The 22,667-nt window shown below is 41.5% G+C and overlaps 1 protein-coding gene across 1 annotated transcript in view; it reads right to left on the reverse strand.

Annotated features, from left to right (window-relative positions):
* The window catches only part of RP1L1 (RP1 like 1), a 31,223-nt gene extending 26,792 nt beyond the window's left edge, over positions 1-4,431 (reverse strand). Inside the window, exon 1 of the mRNA XM_051615063.1 lies at positions 3,793-4,431. Coding sequence (XP_051471023.1) covers positions 3,793-4,431 — 639 coding nt within the window. The remainder of the gene's footprint in view (positions 1-3,792) is intronic.
* Between the last annotated feature and the right edge of the window lie 18,236 nt (positions 4,432-22,667).

The raw sequence follows: 22,667 nt of genomic DNA on the forward strand, positions 1-22,667 counted from the left end.
AAAATTTAACTGATCTGTCTAAGCTAAAACCAAATTAAATTTCTCTCCAGTCCCATAGTCATCAAATTCCTTTTTTGGTTTAGAAACTGACAACAAAATCATGGTTAGTTTGGGAAGAGGGGCTGTCGGCCCTGCTGAAATCACTGCCCAAATACCTAAACACCTATTCACTTCAGTGGGACTAGCTTTTCCTTCCTTGCAGGCAGCCTGATGGATGCTTAAGAGTAAAAATTGTGGTTTCACCTCATTCAAGGCTTCAAGGGTTAGAATAAAAATTCAGAAGTGTGAATTCCAATAGGACTACTATTTATACTAAGATTGGAATCAGGATTTTTGAATCACTGTTTCTACTGACCTGAGCTTTTCTTAATTATTATAGGCTAATTTTGAATTCAAAGCACTGACTTTCTAACCCAAGAGCAATGAAGGCCCTGTAATCCAGGCCACAAAAGAAATAACCAGCAAATAGGCTGACCTTTCCCAGGAAGTTCATAAAGTATAATTTTGAAAATATATGAGAGTTAAATAAGCAGGCAAATGGGAGCCAGAAAAGATAAAATAACAGGAAAATATGTGTCATCACAAAAGCAAGAGCTCTGCTGGCCTCCAATGGCTCTTGATGTTACAACAACACCTTTTTCTTTACTATGAACTTCATCTGTATTAGGATTCTGCATAGCTGCCCACGACCATCTTCTGACTTTGTTTTATAAAAAAGGGGTAAACTGTTCCTTCATTTTCTTCATGAAACCACTAGCATTTCTTCCTTTTCAGGTAAAATCTTAAGCTAATGCCAATTTGGGAGAGGAGAAGAACCAAAATGAGGGGTATAAAAGCAGAAATTATACAAGTTTTGTCTGGAGGAAAAAACATATTGATGCAGAAAACCAGTGAGATTTGCATTAAAAAAAATTATTTCTCTGTGAGCTATGATTGAATTAAATTTAGAGGCTTACTGGAAACATTTGTGGACTAGGTGGACTACAAGATGAGGAAAACACTCCTCTGGTTTTTCAAATCAGTAGTACATGAAAGGAACACAAAACAACAAGCCTGTTCAATGTGTTTGAAGCTTACACCAGCATAAAGGTAAAATAGGAAACCCAAGACTTGTAATATTGAAGTGCTCTGGATTTACTCAACTAAATTCTAAAGAAATTAAAACACAGCCACTGGGACAATATATGCCAACCATACCTCATGTTGCAGAGGTGATTTAACTTAGGATTCCAGTTTAGATCTAGAGTCATAGTAGTAGAAGAAAACAAAAGCAGATTGAAGGGGCAACACTCTCAGCTCTATGAATAGAACTTTCACTGATGGAAGAGACTGAGTCACCTGCAGGAGAGATTTTTCCTTTTTCATGTTCAGTATTCAAGAGATCAAGGAAAAAACTGCCAGCAAAGGAAACATTGTGAACTTGGTTCTAAACCAGACAAATATAAAATAATTGAAGCAGTATCCCAGCTACATTGCTTAGGAATTAATCTTACTGTTATTCAGCTAACCCATGAAGTCAGGGGAAAGAATATTGAAAGTTCCTATTCTTCCCACTCCAAGCCCCCTTTCCAAGAAATAAGGCTGTAATAAGGCTAGACATAGGCATGTGATAAAAGAAGTTAACAAAATTGTTAAGAGACTATTTGAATTCTTATTTGAAGAGAGTAATATGAGAAACAAGGAAATACCCAAGAAATATGAAACATCCAGACACCTTTGAACAGTCATGGCAGAATGGAGACATGTTTTCATTGTCACTAATAGAAAATGCATATGTAAGTACAAAGGTAAGATGCAGAGTCAAAGTTAATCTTCAGCACCAGCTGAAGTAGGTTATTTCAGGAAATCGCCCAAATTATGTGAAAAATTTACCATTTTCACTCCTCAAAGAAACTGTTAGTATCTGGTGAAAACTCTAGGACACAACCAATTGTGTGTAAGAAACAAAGATCTTGAAGATGACATATGACAAGAAAACTTAGACAGAAGAGCAGAAATGATGTAGAGAATCCTTGTGAAAGAAAAAGACTGGAAAAATCCAAGACAGAGTGACTAATTCTGTGGTTTAAATCCTTTGCACCTGAGACTGGAATAACAGCTCCAGGAAGTCCTAACAGAATTGACCATTGAATGAGCAGCAAGAAAGAGTTAAAAAGCAGGAGGTAAGTGACTGAAATTAAGAATGACCAAAAAATAGTTTTAAAAGATTCCCCAGAAAAGATGTTAATGGTCAGGCTAGACCCATATTTGTCACTACACCTATCACTACAATACTCTACACAAGAATAAAAGGAGTGCTAATTAAATTAATAAAGTACAGAAGATAAACTGTCTATTGACAAGATTATAATTAATATTTTCTTATTTTAAAAAAATGGAGACATTATGTGATAGTGTTTGATCCACACCTACATTACTTCAGGTGGAAAATGTAGAGCAAAAAAGGAGGAGAGAAAAGGTCTCTATGGAACCCCTGGGATTTATTGTGGAAAATATCTTTATCACTACATAAAGGATAATCTTAAACTCTATGGCATGCCAGAGAAGATAATGTCCTGCCATGTCTTGGCATGTTGGGATGAGATCTGGACTCTGGGAGAATAGAAACCTTTAGGCATGTTTATCACTACTGCTGAGCTGAAAATGTGGAAGATAATTTGATGTCATTAGATGGAAAGAAAGGTGGAGGCTGAATAATAGTGAAAATACTGTGTTTACAATGCATAGCAGAAAACACTGTGATGTGATGTTCTGCCTCACCCAAGAAAGCAGTCTTAAGGCACCATCATGTCCTTCCTCTTTCCTTCTTGGTTGCACACTCCTGTCCCTGTGCCAGGTGAAAATTACTTGGGTTAAAAATATTCCTCTATTTTTTCCCCCTACTGGATGGTAGGTCATTTGAACCCAAGTAATCTCAGCGATCTAGTTCAGCAAGTGACACCACAAATGGTTGTAAGGTTACTACTGAGGAGCTGGCACAGAGATCTGTGAAGGGGGAACATTTCTCAAGCAGCAGCAGAATTGCTTCACTTGGCTGCATTGCCAGGGACTAGTCAGACTAACATGTGAGACCTCTTCAGAAGAAATGGAAGCACAGTTTAGTCTATTTTACAAAGAGAAGGAGAAGAAACCAGGAGAATCTTATGTTCGTCAGGAGATCCCTTGGAGAACAGAAATAGTCATGTCATGTCCCAGATTTGTTATGGGAGTTCACCCCAATTAGCACACTCACCAGATCACCAATACAAATGCATCTCCTGATCCCACTCATACCTTTATGCATTTATTAGTTATATTACCATAATGCTGAGGATCCTATACCGTAAGCAGGACCCTGATCTGTTAGGAACTGTACAACCACAGGGTGCTACCTAAGGGCCACCTTATTCTGTTGAAGTCCTTGTTACTAGGTATAGAAAAATTAATCCCCTGTTGGGACATGCCTCCCTGGAGAGCGTGGTGAACTCCATTACTAGAGGTTTATTTAGGTTTTTATACCCAGCTGCAAAAAATTGAGCTTCTGGACTTCTATCAGAAGTTGCCTGTCATTGACCCAAAATGGTACCTGTTGTATGAAGCTCTTGAACTGCTGAACAAGATTTTTCTCCATCACCCCTTCATGTAATTAATGAGGAAGTAATTAATGTGACATTAAGTACACAAGCCCGAAGGATTAAGGTAATGTGGGCAAGATAATGAGCTAAAAGATTTGTGTCAGAGGGTATGCAACTGCTGATGTGATAACACACCTATTAGAATAACTGACCAGCACCAGGTATGAGAGATACTTGCCTTCTTCCCATCAACAGTGTAGAGCTTCTTCACTGGGAACTGCAGGATCTCTGAGATCTCATCCAGGAGTGTTATGAAGCTCCTGGCATTTCTGCGGTTCAAGATAATCGAGCGCCGAAAACTGGTTTCTCCATTCTTAAGTAGAGTGATTTTCTTGGGTATTCTAGGTCCGTGCTGTGTAAAAGTTGTGGAATAATCTTCAAATCTACCTTCCTGAGCTGCTCTTCTCAAGGTACTGGAGGGACGACCATTTCGTGGAGGGCCTGGCCTGTACCTCCCAGAAGTAATGCTAATAGGCTTGACATATTTCTTGTCAGAGCAAAGGTAACATCCTCCATCTTCCAGCTGGTCCAGCTCATTGATGCAATGTATTCCTCGTGGGGTGGTGATGGTCCGTACCCCAAATGGCAGTGGGACCCGATGAGAGAGGTCATCCATGAGTGCATTGAAGCTCTTGAAGCTTCGCTGGTTGATGGCCATCTTGACTCCCTCAAACTGAGGATCTCCACTCTTGAAGAAGGTTATTTTTTTGGCTGGAGGTACCTTGGTGACAGTGCTTGTCCGAGCCCCGGGGGGAAGGGGCTGCTCATAGTTGTAGGAGCTGGTGGTTGACAAGTAGTCAGCAGGTGCCTCAGTCATCCCTCTTGCTTAGAGGTAACTACAAGAGAAGCAAAAGCAAAGTAGGGTTTGTTTGAGTCATGCAGAGTCAGTGCCTGACTAGCCTGGTGGCAAAGATTGTTTTCCTCACAACAGTTTTACCACCTGTGCTTGATCAAGAGCAGATTGTACCAACATGGACTTATGAACTCACTGGCTCAGGTAGATGCAAGGAAACAGCAGGAAGAGTATCCATAACCCTGCTCCTCACAGTTAAACCATTCTTGTCCTGCAAATGCCAGTGAGAATTCAGTCAGTGTTAGTCTCCCCTGAGGCACAAAAAGCATGAGTCAGACCCCAAGCAAAACCCACAAAAACTGAGATTTGTGTATTGTTGGCCTTTTGAGTTTTGTGTCTTCCTTGCTTATATTTTTGAGGTTTTCTCTGAAACTGTCAGAGCCAGCGACTACTTCGGGTTTATTTTTACAAGCAGGGTGCTGAGATTCTCATGTAACCCTTTAACCCTGTGAACTGGAGCATAACAAAACACCCAGAACAAACCTGAATTTGTTCCTGCAGTGGTTGCACGTTGTTGCACAACCACTCCTGAGTGTACCGAGGAGCAGAGCAGCCTGGTTGCAGAACAGCTGCATGTGATCATGCCATGGTGTGCTACAGCAAGACCTGGGTGAAAATCCATGGCAGTTATGGAAACAAATAATGGTAAAACATATTGCAAGTCCTCAAATGGAGGCTGAGCGGTGGGAAAATGTGAATTCAGGTTGGTAAGCACAGACACAAGGAGAACGATCTGCCCAATTTGTGTCAAAGCACCTGGTGTCCAATTTTAAAGGCTAAGCTGACTTCAGTGTTTAAAACTAGAGGCTGAACTCCAGCTCTTTTTAATGTCTTTGCCATGACGGAGACAAGCGTAAAAAAGACTGGACTCCATTCTTTCTTGCTCACCTTTATCAGATGCACTGTCTTGGAAGCTGATCCCTCAAAAATTCACAACCCATGTGGTACAAAACTACTATGCCAAAAAAGACGCTTTGGTTTTGATATGGAAAAATAAAAATCAACATTATTTGCAACTGCTAAAATATTGGCTGTGATGAGTGTGATGAATGACTGTTTAATGAATGTGAACCATGATTCTACAGTTTACTTTGAGTTAATTACTCAGAATTAATTGGAGAACCTCAAAATTATGTTTAGAGATATCAGATATCAGAAGTTATTGCTCACATATAGGCAGCAAATAATTTGAATCATTAGCAAGAAATACAGTAACTTGTAGCTTGTAGAAGGTGGTTCTGGTGACAAACACCTACACCAAATTTACTTTTCAAATTACGTTCTTAGTTGGTAGCAGTTTTCTATGGCAACTGCAAAAAAAATCTCTCACAAGAAAGAAATATTTTAGTGTTCACAAATGATTTAGAAAACTATAAATGTATTTCTAATGACATGTTTCCTTCAGTTTGCTCCTGGTTACCTTTCTTGCAGCAGCTGAATGAAGTTCTAGTTTCAATAAAACTGTCCTGCTACTCACAAATTATTACTGTTGAACAAGCTTGGTGACCACTGTAATTAATAGGAATTTTGTCACTGATTGCAGAGGTGCGTTTAAAAAGCTGTAAATGCTGATTTCCTTTCACATTTTTGAACAAAACCATTTTTATTTCTTATGCTACTCTCAAGTGAAATATTTTTTTGTGCACTTTGTACTACAGCATATTCACCCCTGCAATAAATGGAATTTTAACCTCAGCTGGGTGAGAAAAGTCATCAAGCAACATTTGAAAGATTGTTATTTTGACAAATCTCTGCTTTTTTATATCCATGCTCACTGACAAAAATTTCAATATGATTTATTCTTTCCAAGTACATATTTCACTGAGCAATTATTCTCTTATTTATTTCCTACTTAAAGGTCAATCCACCACACTATCTTCCATGGGAAGAAAAAAACAACAAGTTAATTTCTCTAATTTTCAACAAATTCAGAAAGGTGGTTCTAACATTTTCTCCATGAGTCCCATATTAAAGCTTTCAGACACAGGCAGCATAATTTCCAAACAAACCCATTATCCAAATTGTAGTCTCTGGACCAGTGGCGGTCCATAATATGCTGGTTGCAATCCCAGAATTCAAACTGCTTCCCAAGGATTTATTCTTTTTTGTATTCAAGCTGTTAAATCATATTGAAATACGTATTAAAAAATTAAAAAATGGGAAAAATCATAATATACTGTCTGAAACTAATTTTCTTTGGGAATAATTTCACAAAACCATTAGGAGATCACCGATGTAAAGGCACATTGTTCCCTTAAGTTTTGGGTGATAGAGTTTTTTATCTACACAAACCTAGATGGTCTGTCAGGTCTGCTCTTATGAAGCAGCATATCATGTGAAGAAAGAGCCTTCCAGAAAAGCCTTGCGTGAAATACAAACAGTTCCCTCAGAGGGAAGTTCTGTCTTGTCTATTTAAAGTTCCAGAATGGGAAGGGGATTCTACTGTAGAGCTGGCAAGGCAAAAAAAGTCATAGAATCACAGAATGGTTTGGACTGGGAGAGTCTTTAAAGATCATCTAGTTCTAGCCCCTGCCATGGGCAGAAACACCTTCCACTAGACCAGGTTGTTCCAAGTCCCATCCTATCTGCTGTTGAACACTCCCAGGGATGGGGCAGCCACAGCTGCTCTGGCAACCTGGGCCAGTGTCTCACCACCCTCACAGCAAAGAATTTCTTCCTAAGATCTCATCTCAATCTCACCTCTTGCAGCTTGAAACCATTCTCCCCTTGTCCCATCACTCCATGCCCTTGTCAAGAGTCTCTCTGCAACTTTCCTGTAGCCCCTTCAGGTACTGGAAAGTGCTCCAAGGTCTCCCCAGACCCTTCTCTTCTCCAGGCTGAAGAACCTCAGCTCTCTCAACCTGTCTCCATAGCGGAGCTGCTCCAGCCCTCTGATCATCATCTTACCTTAATACATATTTTTAGAGATACAGAAGAGAGGAGTCTCAATGCATATTTTTGTACTTACATTGAAATACTTCATGCCTCTTGCTCAAGATGAATTTTTCTTAGAGAATATCCAAAAAAATTTTAAAAAATCAGTGAAATAATTAAATAAAAAAATCCAACACAGCCAACCAACCACCTCCAGGATCTAATGCACTAGACAACTCAGGGAAAAGCATTACAGGTTACATGCTGTCAATCAAACTGTCCTCAAAATGACTGACCACAGCTTGGAGACTTAATCAGGACTGTGTTGCTAAGGATAGAAAGAAAAGCTACCTAAGCTGCTGGAGATGGCTCTCAAATCCACTGGGGCTTTAGGCAGAGTTCTGCCAATCCTTCTCTTGCATCATGTAACTTGGCCGTGCAGCTAAGGCCATCTTGCATAAAAGTCTGCAGAGGTCTGGATAATTTTCCTGAGCCACCCCACTCATCAACCCACACACTCATGAACTGCAGTTTGAAATCAGATGTATCTTTTAGGTAACTCCAAGGAAATCAACAGACTTACAGTAAAGATAATGGCAGCTCTTAGTGATTTGTGTCTGTTTGTTACTTCTCAGCTGTTTGATAGTCAGCTACTCAAGACATAGATAGCTGAGGTTCATAGCAATTATTCAATGAAATATTATCTTAACAGGAAAGTCTGATGAGTCCTAACCCAAATATTTCTAAGTTCGTGGCAAATGTTAAAGGCAGATTCTCAGATGAATGCTCAACAGCTGGATCATCAAGATTTGGGCATGAAATAAGGACAGACAAGCAACCTCTCAATTATAAATTATGGGAAATAACTTGTACTTTTCTAATTCACTTATAAGAGCCTTTCTGCTTTGTCTCACACTTCCTCTTTACAAAGAAAACACACACATCCCTCAAAAAAATTGATCATTTGGATTCAGGTACAAAACCAGTGCGAAATTTCATTTTTGTATGGATGGCAATTCTTGTATTCCAGCAATATCTGTTCACCCTTTATGTCGTCGTTGCACCCATGCACCGATGTCGCTTACAGCTCAGCACTTTCTTTTGTAGAAAACAATGACTTGCACAGAAACCAGGGTCATAACAGGCTTTTCTTGGAAGGGCAGGAACTTGGGGATCCTGCAAGAATTGATTAGCAAGTGATCCATCTCAGAACCTCAGCATGAATCTTCCAAATATAAGGCTAGTGTTCGAGCCACTACACTGTCCTTCCTATATACAGCACTGCTCTTCCACTTGTTGGATTGTAGATCTAGAAAAGCAAGATAATCTTTCTATACCCTGCAATTACTAGAAGAGGTCAACAGCTCTACTGGAAAATTTGTAGGAGTCCACCCATGGGAAAGAATGAGCCTGGCATGGAGGCCATTTTCCTCAGTCAGGACTATGTCAAGGCAGCTTGGCCCTTGTCTAAAGTTTCCACCACAGTTCAAATTGACATATCACTATATACCTTATCAAGCAGGTAAGTCATGCACTTCTAAACCCTCTCAGGTAAGTCATGGACTTCTAAACCCTCTCCAACCTCTGCTATCAGACTTCACACAGAGGAAACTCTGTGACCGTGTGGTTGGGCATCTATTATGTGAATCCTTAGCCAAAATCTCCTGGGATCTCCAATATATCTGCAACAGGTTTCTCCACACCAGCAACACTTTCAGTTCCCTCACACTAGTCTTTTTACCTCTGTGGGTTTTTTGCAGACTTCTCTCATTCGGGGGCATAGAAGAAGGAGAGGAATCCAGATACCTCTCTGGCAAAGGCCTGAGCTGAGGCAGGGAAGCTGTCAGGGAGCTTGATTTGCAATTGATCTGCAAGTTTATAAACCGTTTGAGAGATGCGAGAGCCTTTATGAGAAGCATATAGACCTGACTTAAATAATTTAAATTACCAAGTCTACCCTGTCCAGAAGCAACAGTCCCAATAACTAACCCCACCTACTCCTAAACTTCTGCACCTTTTCTCTAGCTTGAATATACCTTGAGTAAATTATTGTATGGTGTTTGTTGACAAATGAGTGTGCAGACTTTACTGGAAGTTCCTGTTTCCATACAACTAATTGTAGCTTCCATTTTTACAAAGATATTTTTTCAAGATGAAAAAAACATATGGGTCACCATTAACTTTGGAGTGAAACTGGCTGAAAATCTAGGTGTGTGTTCTAGGGAAATCATGGACAAGGTTATTTAAGTTTAATTTTTTCCCAGAACAGGTGAGAGCTTCTGGAAAAAAGGAGAATTATCATTTTGTAAGATGAACAAGGGCTCTAAGAAGGCTCATTTCAATTTGCTATGTGTCCTTTTTGAGACAGAAAAGTATTTTTAAAATGTCAAAGTGATCTTATTAAGAAGGATTATTTATAGTCTGACCAATCCAAAGTATTGTATGGAAAATCACAGAATCAAGGAATGATTTGGTCTGGAAGGGACCTTAAAGATCATGATGGAAGTTGAGATAATTTATTCCTAAAATCAGGAAAAGCATTGAGTTGGAAGGCAGCATATCCATTTGCCTGTGATTATATGAGAATTCCCTGAAAACAAAACAGCTAGATTGTAGATTTTTCCCCCTCAATCAGTTTGCAACTTAGAATTGCTTGAAAAGGATTATCAAACTGTGTAGGACTTCAAGTTTTCCATTGTTTAGAAAGCAGGTTTCCGACTGTCTTTCTGTTTCACTCCTGAGTCATCTTAAATCACAGTTCTCTTCTTCACCCAGGTCAGAGTTGGTGTTAAATACAAGAAAAACCACCTCCTGTTAGGAACTAGTGCTTTAGTAATCGTAGCCATTACAACTGTCTCTTGAACCACAACACTGGGCCAGTAAGCTAGAAAGCATGATGGAGGTGGAAACCTCTATCTTCTGCACTAAAACCAACTAGAATTTAATGGCATCTACATCTTATACCATTTTTCCTCTACTGCTCTCAGTGAGGAACATGGGCACATCCATCTAAGAGGGTTTGGATTCATTGCATCTAATTTGATTTATTTCTTTTCCTTCTCTTCTGGGATTTACTTGGGAATCTACTATATGGATATCTCCTCTATTACAGCTGAACTGTGCCCATATCCTACTCCTTTCACATTAGGACAATCAGGGTTCTGACCAGAAACAAGCACAATGTTACCTCCTCTCAAGTCCTGTCTTGAAGCATGAACATACCCAAGCTCTTCTATTGGTGACCATGCCTCTGTTCTGGATGTTTCCTTACTCAAAGCAACAGCATAACAAACAGGTTGCTCTTTGCAGATCCCGAGGGTTGGAATGGCAGGGGCAGGGCAGCACTTGAGACAGTTGCTGAGAAACCCTCATTAGTGACCTGAATGGTGGCACAGGACACCCTCAGCAAGTTCCCCAGAAATACCAATTTGTGGGGAGCAGCTGATGTGCTGGAGGGCAGGACTGCCATTTGGAAGGACCTTGGAAGCCTGGAGAAATTAGCTTACGTGACCCGTGGGAGAAGGAAACACCAACTACATGTCAGGGCCAGAAAGCCCCCGTTCAGCAAGGCAGGCTCAAGCTGACTAATAACAGCTTGGCAGAAAAGGATTTGGGGGTCCCAGTGGAAAAAGAAGTTGAACGGCAGTCAGGAGTGAGCCCTCGTGGCAAAGAACATTATCCACATACTGCAATGTGTTAGCAAGAGTGTCCTAAGCAGCCCAAGAGGAGTCAGAACTCCCTCCTGCTTGGCTCTTTTGAGAGCACATGTGGACTCTGTATCCAGCTTTGCACTCCATAGTGCAGAGCAGATACTGGCATATCCACATGGTGGGTCCAACAAAAGCCTCATGTGGTAACTGAGATCCTCTTAAGTGCCAGTTCAGTATGTTACATCCTTTGTAGCAATCTGAGCTGTGCCATCCTTGGAGATGTGTGATTCTATGAATCTATGTTTTCTGTGAACTGATACAATATTCCACCTCTAATTAAATGCAAATTATTAGCTCTTTCCTGTTGTGTTTACTGGATTTACTTCTTAAAAAAAGAAATAATTTAAAAATGTGGGGCAGATTCTAGTAGATAAGGTTTTCTGTTTATGTTTTGAAGGGCTTTGGGGAAGATGGGGTGGTCTGGTTTGAGTTTCTTTGTTTGATTTTTTAAAAAGAAGGAATTGCTTTGTCTTTGTTTGGGCTTATATCAGTTGGGAATAAGTCAATCTTCAAAGTACAGCAGTCCCAGTTGTAGTTCCAGCTCCTGCCTTCAATGCAAAGGATTACATTGCACTTAACCTAGGTAATCAAACAGCCCAGTTTTCTGGAGGATAAGAATTAGTCTCAGGGATCAGATTCATCTACAGCAAATCTCCTTCGTATTCTAGTTGCATTATCTAATTAGTTTTTCAGCCATAAACCACAGGTGTAAAGAAAAAAACCCTCTGAAATGGCCTAATAAATAAATAAATAAATAAAATAGGGGTTTTTCAATGCTTCTTACTTTTAAAAGCATTTCCCTAGACTTGCTACATCAGTCTTCATGGACTCAAATTATGAACTGGAATCCCTTCAATATAAGACAAAATATAGATGAGAGACATCATTACCTTGCCAAGATTCATACTCACCATCCAAATAATCGGTGCATACATGAAGGTGAAGACCAAAGCTCATGTTTTCAGTAGCAACTTAGAGAATGGGGACTGAGCCATGAAGATCTAGTCACAGGACTGGGACCTTAGACTGGACAGACCTTATCAATTTTGGGTCCTTAGCACTATACTGAAACTTTGTTCAAACTCCTGAAAATCTTGATGTTTGCTTAAGGGGAAACCTGACTGAATACTAGAAAAAAAATCACCTAAAGGGTGACAGAAACAGGCTGCCCAGGGCAGCAGTGGAGTCACCATTCCTGCAGGGATTTTAAGCCTTGTAGATGTGGTGTTGAGGGACATGGTTTAGTGGTGGGTTTGCCAGTGCTGGGTTAATGTTGGACTTGTTGATCTTAAAGGTCTTTTCAAACCTGAACTGTTCTGTAATACTGGAAGGATAGTTGTACATGGCTACAACAAAATAAAACAAGAAGATGGGTGGCGCACAGAACACCTGTTTTGTTCTCTTGATGAGCAGAAAGACACAGGGACACACTGGTGCTCTGTTAGGTATTCCTTCCCCTACGTATCCTGTTGTCACCCATCAAGGACAATTTCTTTTATTAAAGAAATGTAGAATTTGCCTTTCCTAAAATGAAAACAAGGACTTAAGAAGCCAGAGGCAGAGAGGACAGTTCTGTCATGTACTCACCCCCAGTTGTGGTCTATCAAAGTGACACAGCCCTGGTTACACTAATGTCTGCAACAGGCTCTGACAGCAACAGTCACATCTGGGTGTTTCACAGAATCACAGAATTGTTAGAGTTGGAAGAGACCTCTAGAGATCATCTAGTCCAACTCCCCCACTAAAGCAGGATCCCCTAGAGCACATTACTCTGGACTGAATTCAGGCAAGTCTTGAATATCTCCAGAGTGGGGGATTCCACAACCTCCCTGGGCAGCCTGTCCCAGTGCTCTGTCACCCTCACCCTAAATAAGCTTTTCCTCATATTTAAATGGAACTTCCCATGTTCCAGCTTGTGTCCATTGCCCCTTGTCCTGTCTCTGGGAACTACTGAAAAGAGTCTGGCTCCATCCTCCTTGCACCCACCCTTTAGATACTTACAGGCATTAATAAGGTCTCCCCTCAGCCTTCTCTTCTCCAGGCTGAAGAGTCCCAGCTCTCAGCCTTTCCTCATAAGAGAGATGCTCCAGTTCACCAGTCATCTTTTTTACCCTGCACACAGGTCAGCTCCACCAGCACCTCTGAAACATCCCTACAAGCTGGGGACAGTGCATTTGTTTCCAAGGGTATTTCTAGTGCCACATCCAGGCACTTCCTAAGAATACTGCTGTTTCAAACATCTGAGATTTTAGAGACACTGCGCTGCCCTTGACTCACATTTCTGGCAATACAGAAGAGAATAACTTTGCCTTTCCTTTTTGAGGTGGGCTTGAAGTTTTGTGTCCAAGCTGATCTGCATGTTTTTGCCAGGAAACAGATAAACAGAAGCATTATTTATTGTGTCAAGTGGAGGTGACCGGATGGCAACTGACTATATGAAAGGAAGAAGATCACAAGAACATAGATGTATCACAAGGATTAAGTATGGGTTGAGGAGGAGGTTGGCAGTCCTTTTGTCTGCTAATGATGACTGATATGCATATCCCTTGGCTATGGGATCACAGCCACATGACATGGCTCCTCCACCTCTCATCTCTCATTCCAGGCTGTTTCCATCTCCAAGCAGGACATAAAAGCTCAGGCACAGAAGTTTCATAGACAACCAGTTGAGATTTCCTAGACTGGGTAACTCATACTTAACAACCCAGGTGTAGCTTCCTCTTCTTCCTCTCTGTAAAGGGGAAATGAAGGAAGAGGCTGAGCAAAGTTATTTATGTGAGTATCCAGGAAAGGAAAGCAGCTGACTAGAGTGAGCAGCTGAAGAACTAGGAATATGCACAAAACTTAGGACCTGAAGCAAATCCTGTCTAAAAAGCTACATCCAGGAACCAATTACTGAGAAGTGATCCAAGAAAGTCACCATGAGCTTTTAAGAGTTTTCAGTTTACAACTGGATCTGGACTTGGCAGCTAACAGCCAGTCAGTAGAAGAAACTCACTGTAGGTTTCAGCAGCTGCAGCTGTTGGAAGCTCTTTGCTAGTTTCCATGCAAACCAACTCCAACCCTTCTTCCTCAGGACAGCTCCAAACTCTGCAAACACACAGGTGCTTCACTGCACAAACCTCCTGAGTTCAGTGTGGGGCTATCCACATGTCCACATCTGCAATGAAACAACCACTTGCATCCTAGTGTCTTCATCTGCCACAAGTTGATTTCCTCTACACCACCATCCTTCCCAATTTTACATTTCTCACGAAACATTTATTTGAGATTATTAAACTTTTTATATGTGAAATTTGTTTTTTTCCCCTACTATGCATCTCATTTTTCTGACTGTTTCTAACATTTCTAAGCCCCTTTACATCATTTCTCTTTCCTTTCTGGTGTCCTCAGTTACTTTCAAATGACTATCTATTTTGATTTGCATTAGCGTGTTTTTGCACTCTTAAAAATTATTTCAAAAGATATGAAATCAAATCAAATCCCTCCACATTTCAACTTGTATACTCTTCCCTCTCACCTTTTCAGTACATTTATTACCGAGTCTGTGGACACCTTTTATTTATCCAACAATGTATCTTCTAAAATCCTTTCAAACAGTTTTCCAAGCCAAATTAAGCACTGTATAAAACCTGATCAACAGTAGCAGCAGACAAGTTTCTCTGACATTGCGTATTTAATTGGACTTTTGTCTACAATTCTCATGTCATACAGCTGTGTTCTTTAACATCTGTTCCATTATATTAGAAGACACAACGTTTTACCTGGAGTGACTATCTCCTTTTTGTCTTTTAGTAGGGAAAAAAAAAATCAGAGATATTGTCCCAGCCCCTTCTTCTTTATTCGTCACAGTTGGCATAAGTTGCCTTTGAAACAGAGAATCACAGAACTGTTCAGGTTGGAAAAGCCCCTCGGGATCACTGAGTCCAACCATCATCCTTACTCTACAAAGTTCTCCCCTAAACCACATCCACCAACACCACATCCAAACGACCCTTAAACACATCCAGGGATGGTGACTCAACCACCTCCCTGGGCAGCCTATTCCAGTGTCTAACAACTCTTTCTGGGGAAAAAAAAATTCCTAATGTCCAGTCTAAACCTCCCCTGTTGCAGCTTGAAGCCATTCCCTCTTGTTCTGTCGCTAATTACCTGTGAGAAGAGACCAGCACCAGCCTCTCTACAATGACCTTTCAGGTAGTTGTAGAGACTGATCAGGTCTTCCCTCAGCCTCCTCTTTCTCAAACTAAACATTCCCAGCTCCTTCAAGTGTTCTTCATAAGATTTATTCTCTAGGCCCTTCACCAGCTTTGTTGCCCTCCTCTGTACTCGCTCCAGCACCTCAATATCTCTCTTGAATTGAGGTGCCCAGAACTGGACATGAAACTCCAGGTGTGGCCTCACCAGTGCTGAGTACAGGGGAATAATCACCCCTCTACTTCTGCTGGTCACACTATTTCTAATACAGGCCAGGATGCAATTGGGAAGCAATATACAGTTGGTGTCTCAATTAATTCTCTGATGTCCAGCAGGCCAACATGGTCTCCATGTGATTTCCTTTTTTTTTCAGTAATTCCTCCACTTGTTCTCTATCAATTATATATGTATTTTATAGTTACTTCCTTCCTCACTGTAAATCCTGTCCAAATTGCTCTCCTATAGTTTTATTCTTTAGGAAAGATTTTTTTTAAGGTGCTCAGAAACTCGGCCACTTCTGAATCATTGTCCTCTTTCATTATTAATAATCCAGCTTTTTCCGTTACTTTTGCTCTACCCCCAAGATTTACATCCTTCCAATTTTTATTTTTTTCACTTTTTAATTTTAATTCATGTCAGCAGAACTTTGACCTCTCATCAAGGGTAACATTGCTAATACTGGTAACATGGCCAAAGTCTAAATGGGCTGATTTCTGCAATTTTTGCTTACCTACACATTTTTAACACAATAAACTGTTCTTTCTTTTTCCCCCATCTATTGAATCTCAGTGCCAGGTTCTCAGACTGGATGAGCCAGCAGGACTCACTGGAGCTCACAAGATCTTTTGGGATTAATTCTTGCTGAACACCTGCTCCTCTTGGGCACTGTGCAAGGGGAGAAGGCACAATGGTCTCTCTCCAGTGCCAGCTGCATGACAATGGTGGATGTTTCCTCCACACACATTCCTTCCCAGATGTGTTGGGGCCTTTCTGGAAGAACAAAGTGTTGTGGTGTAGTAATACAGTCAGGTGGCTTTGCTGCTGCTCAAACCCAGCAACCTGGTCTGATTGAAGATGTCTCTGCAGGAGGTTTGGAACTAGGTGACCTTGAAAGGCCCCTTCCAACCCAAACCATTCTGTGATTCTCCAGTTCTGTGCTCAGAAAGATAATGTGCAACCAGGGAGCAGGGACAAGGATCAGTCAATGCCTGAGCATCATTGGACAAATACACCCTTGCTGGGCAGGATACTTCAAGTTGGATGTGGATGTCTGTAATGTACTGACAGTCCCTCCAGCCTTCCTTCAGTCAGAAAGATATGGTGTCTTTTGGCTGAGCTCATCCTGAATTGGATGTCTCAAATGAACTCTATCTTAAAACTCTTATTTCTCTCCACTGCCTGGAAAAGAAACTCAAGGTGATGAACTCAAACAGTGACAAGGCTGTTTCATCAGATTTGTATCACTCCTTGTGTCCTGGCTCTAAATTACTAGAAAAAAATACTTGAATTACTAACAAAGAGAGAGGAGATGGAGGAATCTCCTTGGCTGTTCCTTCAAACTACAGTTTTTTTAAAATATTGGTTTAAAAAATTGGATGGAAAAGGATTACCAGAAATGAATGCCTGAAATACTGAGGAGGAAAAAGAAAACAACCCCCCAAACAAACAAACAAACAAACAAAACCAGAAAAGCCATGTTCCCTCCAGGATTGATCCTTCAAATCGCATTTGTTTACTATTTGTAATAGATAGGAAGATAAAAAAGCCATTTTAAATGAAGTGAAAAGTTTTATTTCACCTTAATTTTCCTTCTGCTCTCTCAAAGAAGTTGAAAGAATGTTTATTAAAAAAAACAAACAACAACAACCAAACCAGAACATCCATATTTTTAACACTGAACATCTGAAACATTCAAAATTTTATGAACAGAATAGCTTGGGTCCTTTAAAAGACTCCACATTTGAACCTGACATTTAAAAATAAATCATCTACAAAAGCCACCTCCCGCCCTCTACATGAGTGGCCATTCAGATGTCCCCAACAACAATGGGCACTACGTTTGTAAACCTCAGTTTGCTTTGTGACAGACTGGCCACCTTTTGCTGCCTTCCCTCCACATCTCCTCTGAATGCCCTGGTTCTTCTTACTCATCTGCATTCTCTCTCCTGTTGACATTGTGCTCCCTGTGATGTCAGCTGGTGGCACCATAACCCACACTGAGGGCAGCAGGTGTAACTCTCCACTGTGGGGTCTCTCCTATCCTTCCTCTGAGTTCTTTCCCAGACGTGTGGCTGCCAACACTTTTACAGGGGTTAAAATAACACCTCCTTATCTCTCACCATGAACTCTTCCCTTCCCAAGCCCTCCTTGCTGTGAATAACTTGCACTTTTGTGACACCCAGACTGGCAATCTCCATGTCACCCTCAACACCTACATCTCCTTCACACCAAACACTCATACCTGGATTGTTGCCAAATCCTACAGATTCCTGCCTATAATCTCTCCAACATCTCCTGCCATCCTTTCCTGCTGAAACATCTATCTGGTTCTGAGTTATCTTATCTCAACCTTTATAAACTTTACCAGCTTTCACAATATTATGCAAGGTCTATTCAAAATCCTGCCTATAGAATTCTTCTCTTCTGCAGTCTGGTGGTTTCCTCTCCGTCTTTCCATTTGCCCTTACCACCCTCAGCAGCTCTGAAGATCTTCACCTTCTCCTTTCTTGCTCCTGCCTCCTCCTGAAGATTGCCAAGATCGGCCAATTCAGCTCACACCTTGCAATCCATGGAGTGGAAAGTGCTCAGATACTACAGAAATAGGTGACATGTGAAAGCATGGGGAGACATGTGGTCTTCCTTATACTGTGCAGCTCCCTCCCCAGCCTCATACCCATCCTAAAATAACAGATCTTTCTTCTAAAACACATAGGAGTTAATGCAAAGCTTGTGTAACACTGCAGTCATCACCCAGTTCTTCATCACCACCATTTCCCAGTCTGCATTTGATGCCGACCTGGATCTAGATGTGAACACTGTTCCATTTGTCCTGTCTCTCACTCAAAGGCAGATGTGATAAGAAATAGCAAGATAATTTATTAAGAGGTTTTACATGCCTTTGAGGAAGCTTAAAGTGATAGTGTGCTGGAGTGGGTAAATGAATTCCCAACAAAAAGGGAAGAGGTCTGGAAAAGTACTGCTCAATGTACTTGGGATTATTTGTGCTTTTTTTTTTTTTTTTTTCCATAGGCTGGCCAGGTGCCATGTTTCTACTGACTCCAGCATTCACTTTGCCTCAACTTTAATGGCAAGGGCATCTGCCAAATGTGCTTATGGGCTTGCTGAGGTGTTCAGGGAGGGCAAGTAACAACTACCACCTTGCAAGACCTCATAGCCAGATCTCAGTGACACAAGATTGGCTTGTGCAGTCAAGAAACAAGGATGACACCAGGTGACTAAGCCCAGTCAGCTAATGCAGAAAGAATGCAAACATGAAAAAACGAAGCCACTGAGCAAAAAACACCTGTGAGCAGATCATGGGATAATTCTAATAAACTTTGATGCAGCTGTTAATGTTTTCTCAAGTGGGACAAAAAAAAGTCACAAAAATCTTGCAATTTATTGAATTCAACTGCAGTGCCTGTGAGTAACCTCACTTCTGTTTAAGACATATATCATTCTCCCTCTCTACTCCACTCTTCTGAGACCCCACCTGTGGTGCTGGGTCCAGTTCTGGTGTCCTCAACATAACATGGAGCTGTTGGAGCAAGTTCAGAGGAGAGCCAAGAAGATGATGGGAGGGCTGGAGCAGCTCTGCTCTGGAGACAGGCTGAGAGAGTTTGGGTTGTTCAGCCTGGAGAAGAGGAGGCTCCAGAGAGAACTTACAACACCTCCCAGTAACTGAAGGAGCTAGAGGAATACTGGAGAGAGACTTTTGACAAGAGCATGGAGTGACAGGATGAGAAGGAATGATTTCAAGCTGCAAGAGGTGAGATTGAGATGAGATCTTAGGAAGAAATTCTTTGCTGTGAGGGTGGTGAGACACTGGCCCAGGTTGCCCAGAGCAGCTGTGGCTGCCCCATCCCTGGAAGTATTCAAGGGCAAGTTGGATGGGGCTTGGAGAAAGCTGGTCTAGTGGGAGGTGTCCTTGTTCATGGGAGGGGGTGGGAACTAGATAATCTTTAAAGTCCCTTCCAACCCAACCCATTCTGTGATTATGTGGTTATTCTTCCATGCAGTTTTAGTACCAGAAGTTACTGTAAATGTGTTTCTTCTAAGAACTCTGGATCAAATATTCTAAACTTACAACTCTGTGTGTTATTTTTATCCCCTGCCAGAGCCTTATTACTTTCCAGGCTCTGAGACACATGTTCTGCTTCTCCCAGTGCTTCCCCATGCAACCCAACACAGCAGCTGCAGGCTACCTGGCACCTGTATATGTGCCTCCATAGGCAGCAAAGAATCCAGTCTCACTGTTAACCAGGCTAACAAAGTCTGAAAACATGCTTGTTGAAGGAGCAGAAATGGCAAAATATGGCTCTGGGACATGCATCAGGTCTGTTGAGTAAACAGATGTAATTCCTATGCATTTATTACTCCTTTGGGTTCCAGCACTGCTCCGAGGCTGCTGTTGAGATGGCTGATGGTACATGCACATGTTAGGACATCCACACTGCCAGCCAGCACAGGCCCAGGTTTGCTGTCAGGAACAGACTTGGCCACAACCACACTGATCAGGTATGTGTGCTCAAAGAGGTCACCTCTGCTCTCTGGGTGCTGTAATATGAGACAACCTCTTTCTGCAGGGCAACATCCAGGTGGTCCTGCATATGCCCTCCCCAGATAACCAAGCCTGGCTCCTTCCAAACATGCTGCAGATGCTGAGACCCCACTGGTGCTCAGCACATAGCACAGAGGGTGGGTGGAAAACAGGCTTAGGGAGCCAGCAGTGCTTAGGCTCTCTCTACGTCTCAGAGTCGTATAGACCCAATCCTCAGTAAGTCACAGTTCTCAGAGGGCCATTGGAGCGAGTTCAGAGGTGGACCATGAAGAATTAAGATGATGAGAAAGCTGGAGCACCACTCCTATGAAAACAGACTGAGAGAGTTGGGGTTGTTCAGCCCGGAGAAGAAAAGGCTCAGGGAAGACCTTAGAGCACCTTCCAGGACCTGAAGGGGCTACAGGAAAGCCAAGGAAAGACTTTTGACAGGGGTAAGGAGTGTGGTTGCAAAAGGGGGGATGGTTTTACACTGAAAGAGGGGATATTTAGATGAGGCATTAGGAAGAAATTCTTTGCTGTGAGGGTGGTGAGACACTGGCTCAGGTTGCCTAGAGAAGCTGTGGCTGCCCTCTCCCTGGAAGTGTTGAAGGGCTGGATGGGAATTGGAGCAGCCTGGTCTAGTGGGATGTGTCCCTGTTCATGGCTGAGGGTGGGAACTAGATGATCTTTAAGGTCCATTCCAACACAAACCATTCCATGATTCTATTATAAAAGGGAATCTGACATACTGAGATACCAAGTGAGTTGCCCATTACCACTTACATGGCCATTCAAACAGCACTAGGAACACAACCTTTGTCTCCTTGGTCCTGACACAATGATTTACACTACCTCATTTAAGCAAAGAAAAAGGGATCAAGCTAATTTCTGACAAAAGTACATTGTTTCTGGGCCAGCTGCTTGAACCTGATGATTTCGAAGTTCTTTTCCAACCTTGACGATTCTATGCTTCCATGAAACCATCATGGAAGCGTTTGCTTCACCATCTTGGTAGCCCACCCCTCCCACTAAGCCTTTAAGTACACACAACACTCTGCTCACATAATCCTGGGGACCAATGTCAGTGGAAACACCTAAGAAAGTAAGACAACAAACTCAAATTCCATGCCCTCCAGGAGAAGGAAGACTGAGGGTCTCATTGGACAACCACAATCTGGCAGGATGCTGATGATTTTGGGAGCTTTTGGAGAAAAGCAACAAAACTATGGAGGGGTTGGTTAGATAAAGGAGGGAAGAAAAAAAAAATATGGAAAGCACTAAATATATATTGCTGTGCCAACTAATGCCCAAGGGAAAATAAAAGAGCTGGCAGGCAGGAGGGAGTTGAGAGCCAAGGAAGAAGTAGGATCTCTGCTGTTTAGAGCTCTCAGCCCTTGTAAGTGAACAATGAGGAATGACTTTGTGCTGCAAGCCAGGAGATAAATCAGGCTGAGGGGAAGCTGATGAGTGTAGGCACGACACAAATAGATGAAATTAAGTTATTTCTGAAACAACACTTTTGGCACTCACTGCACCTGGATCTTGATTGTCTCCTGTGGTTTTCATTCTCTACGTGGTCTGAAGGTTAAGACTCTAACTCGTCCCATGCGTCCAGACGAACTGCTCAATGTCAGGCAAGAGGGTATAAATAGATGTGATGGGATAAAACTGAGAAAAGAGCAAGTGGGGTCATTTAGATTGGAATCATTTTCTAATGAAGCAGTGGAAACCCACAGGTTATTCAAAACTAGACTGGGGGAAAAAAAAAAAAACACAAACAAAAATATTGTTTTCCTTTTTTAAGGGGGAATAGACTTTAGGCAGGGGGAAACTGTTCCGTGAAGGGAAGAGATTGAGAGATCTGTTTTTAATCTCTCCAAACTGATTTTTTTACATATTAAGACCACCTAAGCTGAATAAGAAAAATGTTGCCTTTGAATGTGAAGTTTGTCCCTCTTTAACACCTATGAGAACAAATTAATAAAAATAATTGATAGCAATAAAATTCACCTCTTGGCCAATGATTCATGTTTCTCCAAAGCACAATATGAAAACAGCCATGATTACAAGGAAATATATTAAAGAGATAAGGAAAATAATCCCTGTTAATTCTCCAAAGGAGAGCCAAGGGAGATCCAGTAGAGCAGGGAAAAAGAAACACAAAACAAACAAACAAACAACCTAACCAAAAAACCCAAACTGAACACCAGCAATGGACTGAGACATTATCTTGTGCCCTCAATTGCTGTAAGGAGCACTTTAGAGGAGCAGAAGATAAATACCCATCAATCATGATCACAACCAATAATTCTTAGTGATTATAGACAAGCTAAGAACTTACTGTAGTTTCAGATGTTCAAAAGCAAACACAAATCTTGGCTCAAACCATACAAGAAGAGTTAGAGAGATGCAGAAATTCCCAGGCCGGGAGTACAGCTACCAGGCAATATTCTTCCATGACAGAGAAATGAAACCAGGTGGGTTCTGAGCAAGAGGCAATGGGGTGTTGCCAAGCCCCAGTGCTCAAAGAGTCAATTAGCTGCTGACCTGTGGCCTTCTGATAAGTTTGTATCAGTGCTCTTCCTCCGTTCTGTGTTAATTCAACCCCTAAAGATCCTGTGGTCCTGACATTATGAGTTTCCCGTATAAAGACCATAAAT

Source organism: Apus apus, chromosome 3 (assembly GCF_020740795.1).
Source record: "Apus apus isolate bApuApu2 chromosome 3, bApuApu2.pri.cur, whole genome shotgun sequence".
In the NCBI taxonomy this organism is placed as follows: Eukaryota; Metazoa; Chordata; class Aves; order Apodiformes; family Apodidae; genus Apus; species Apus apus.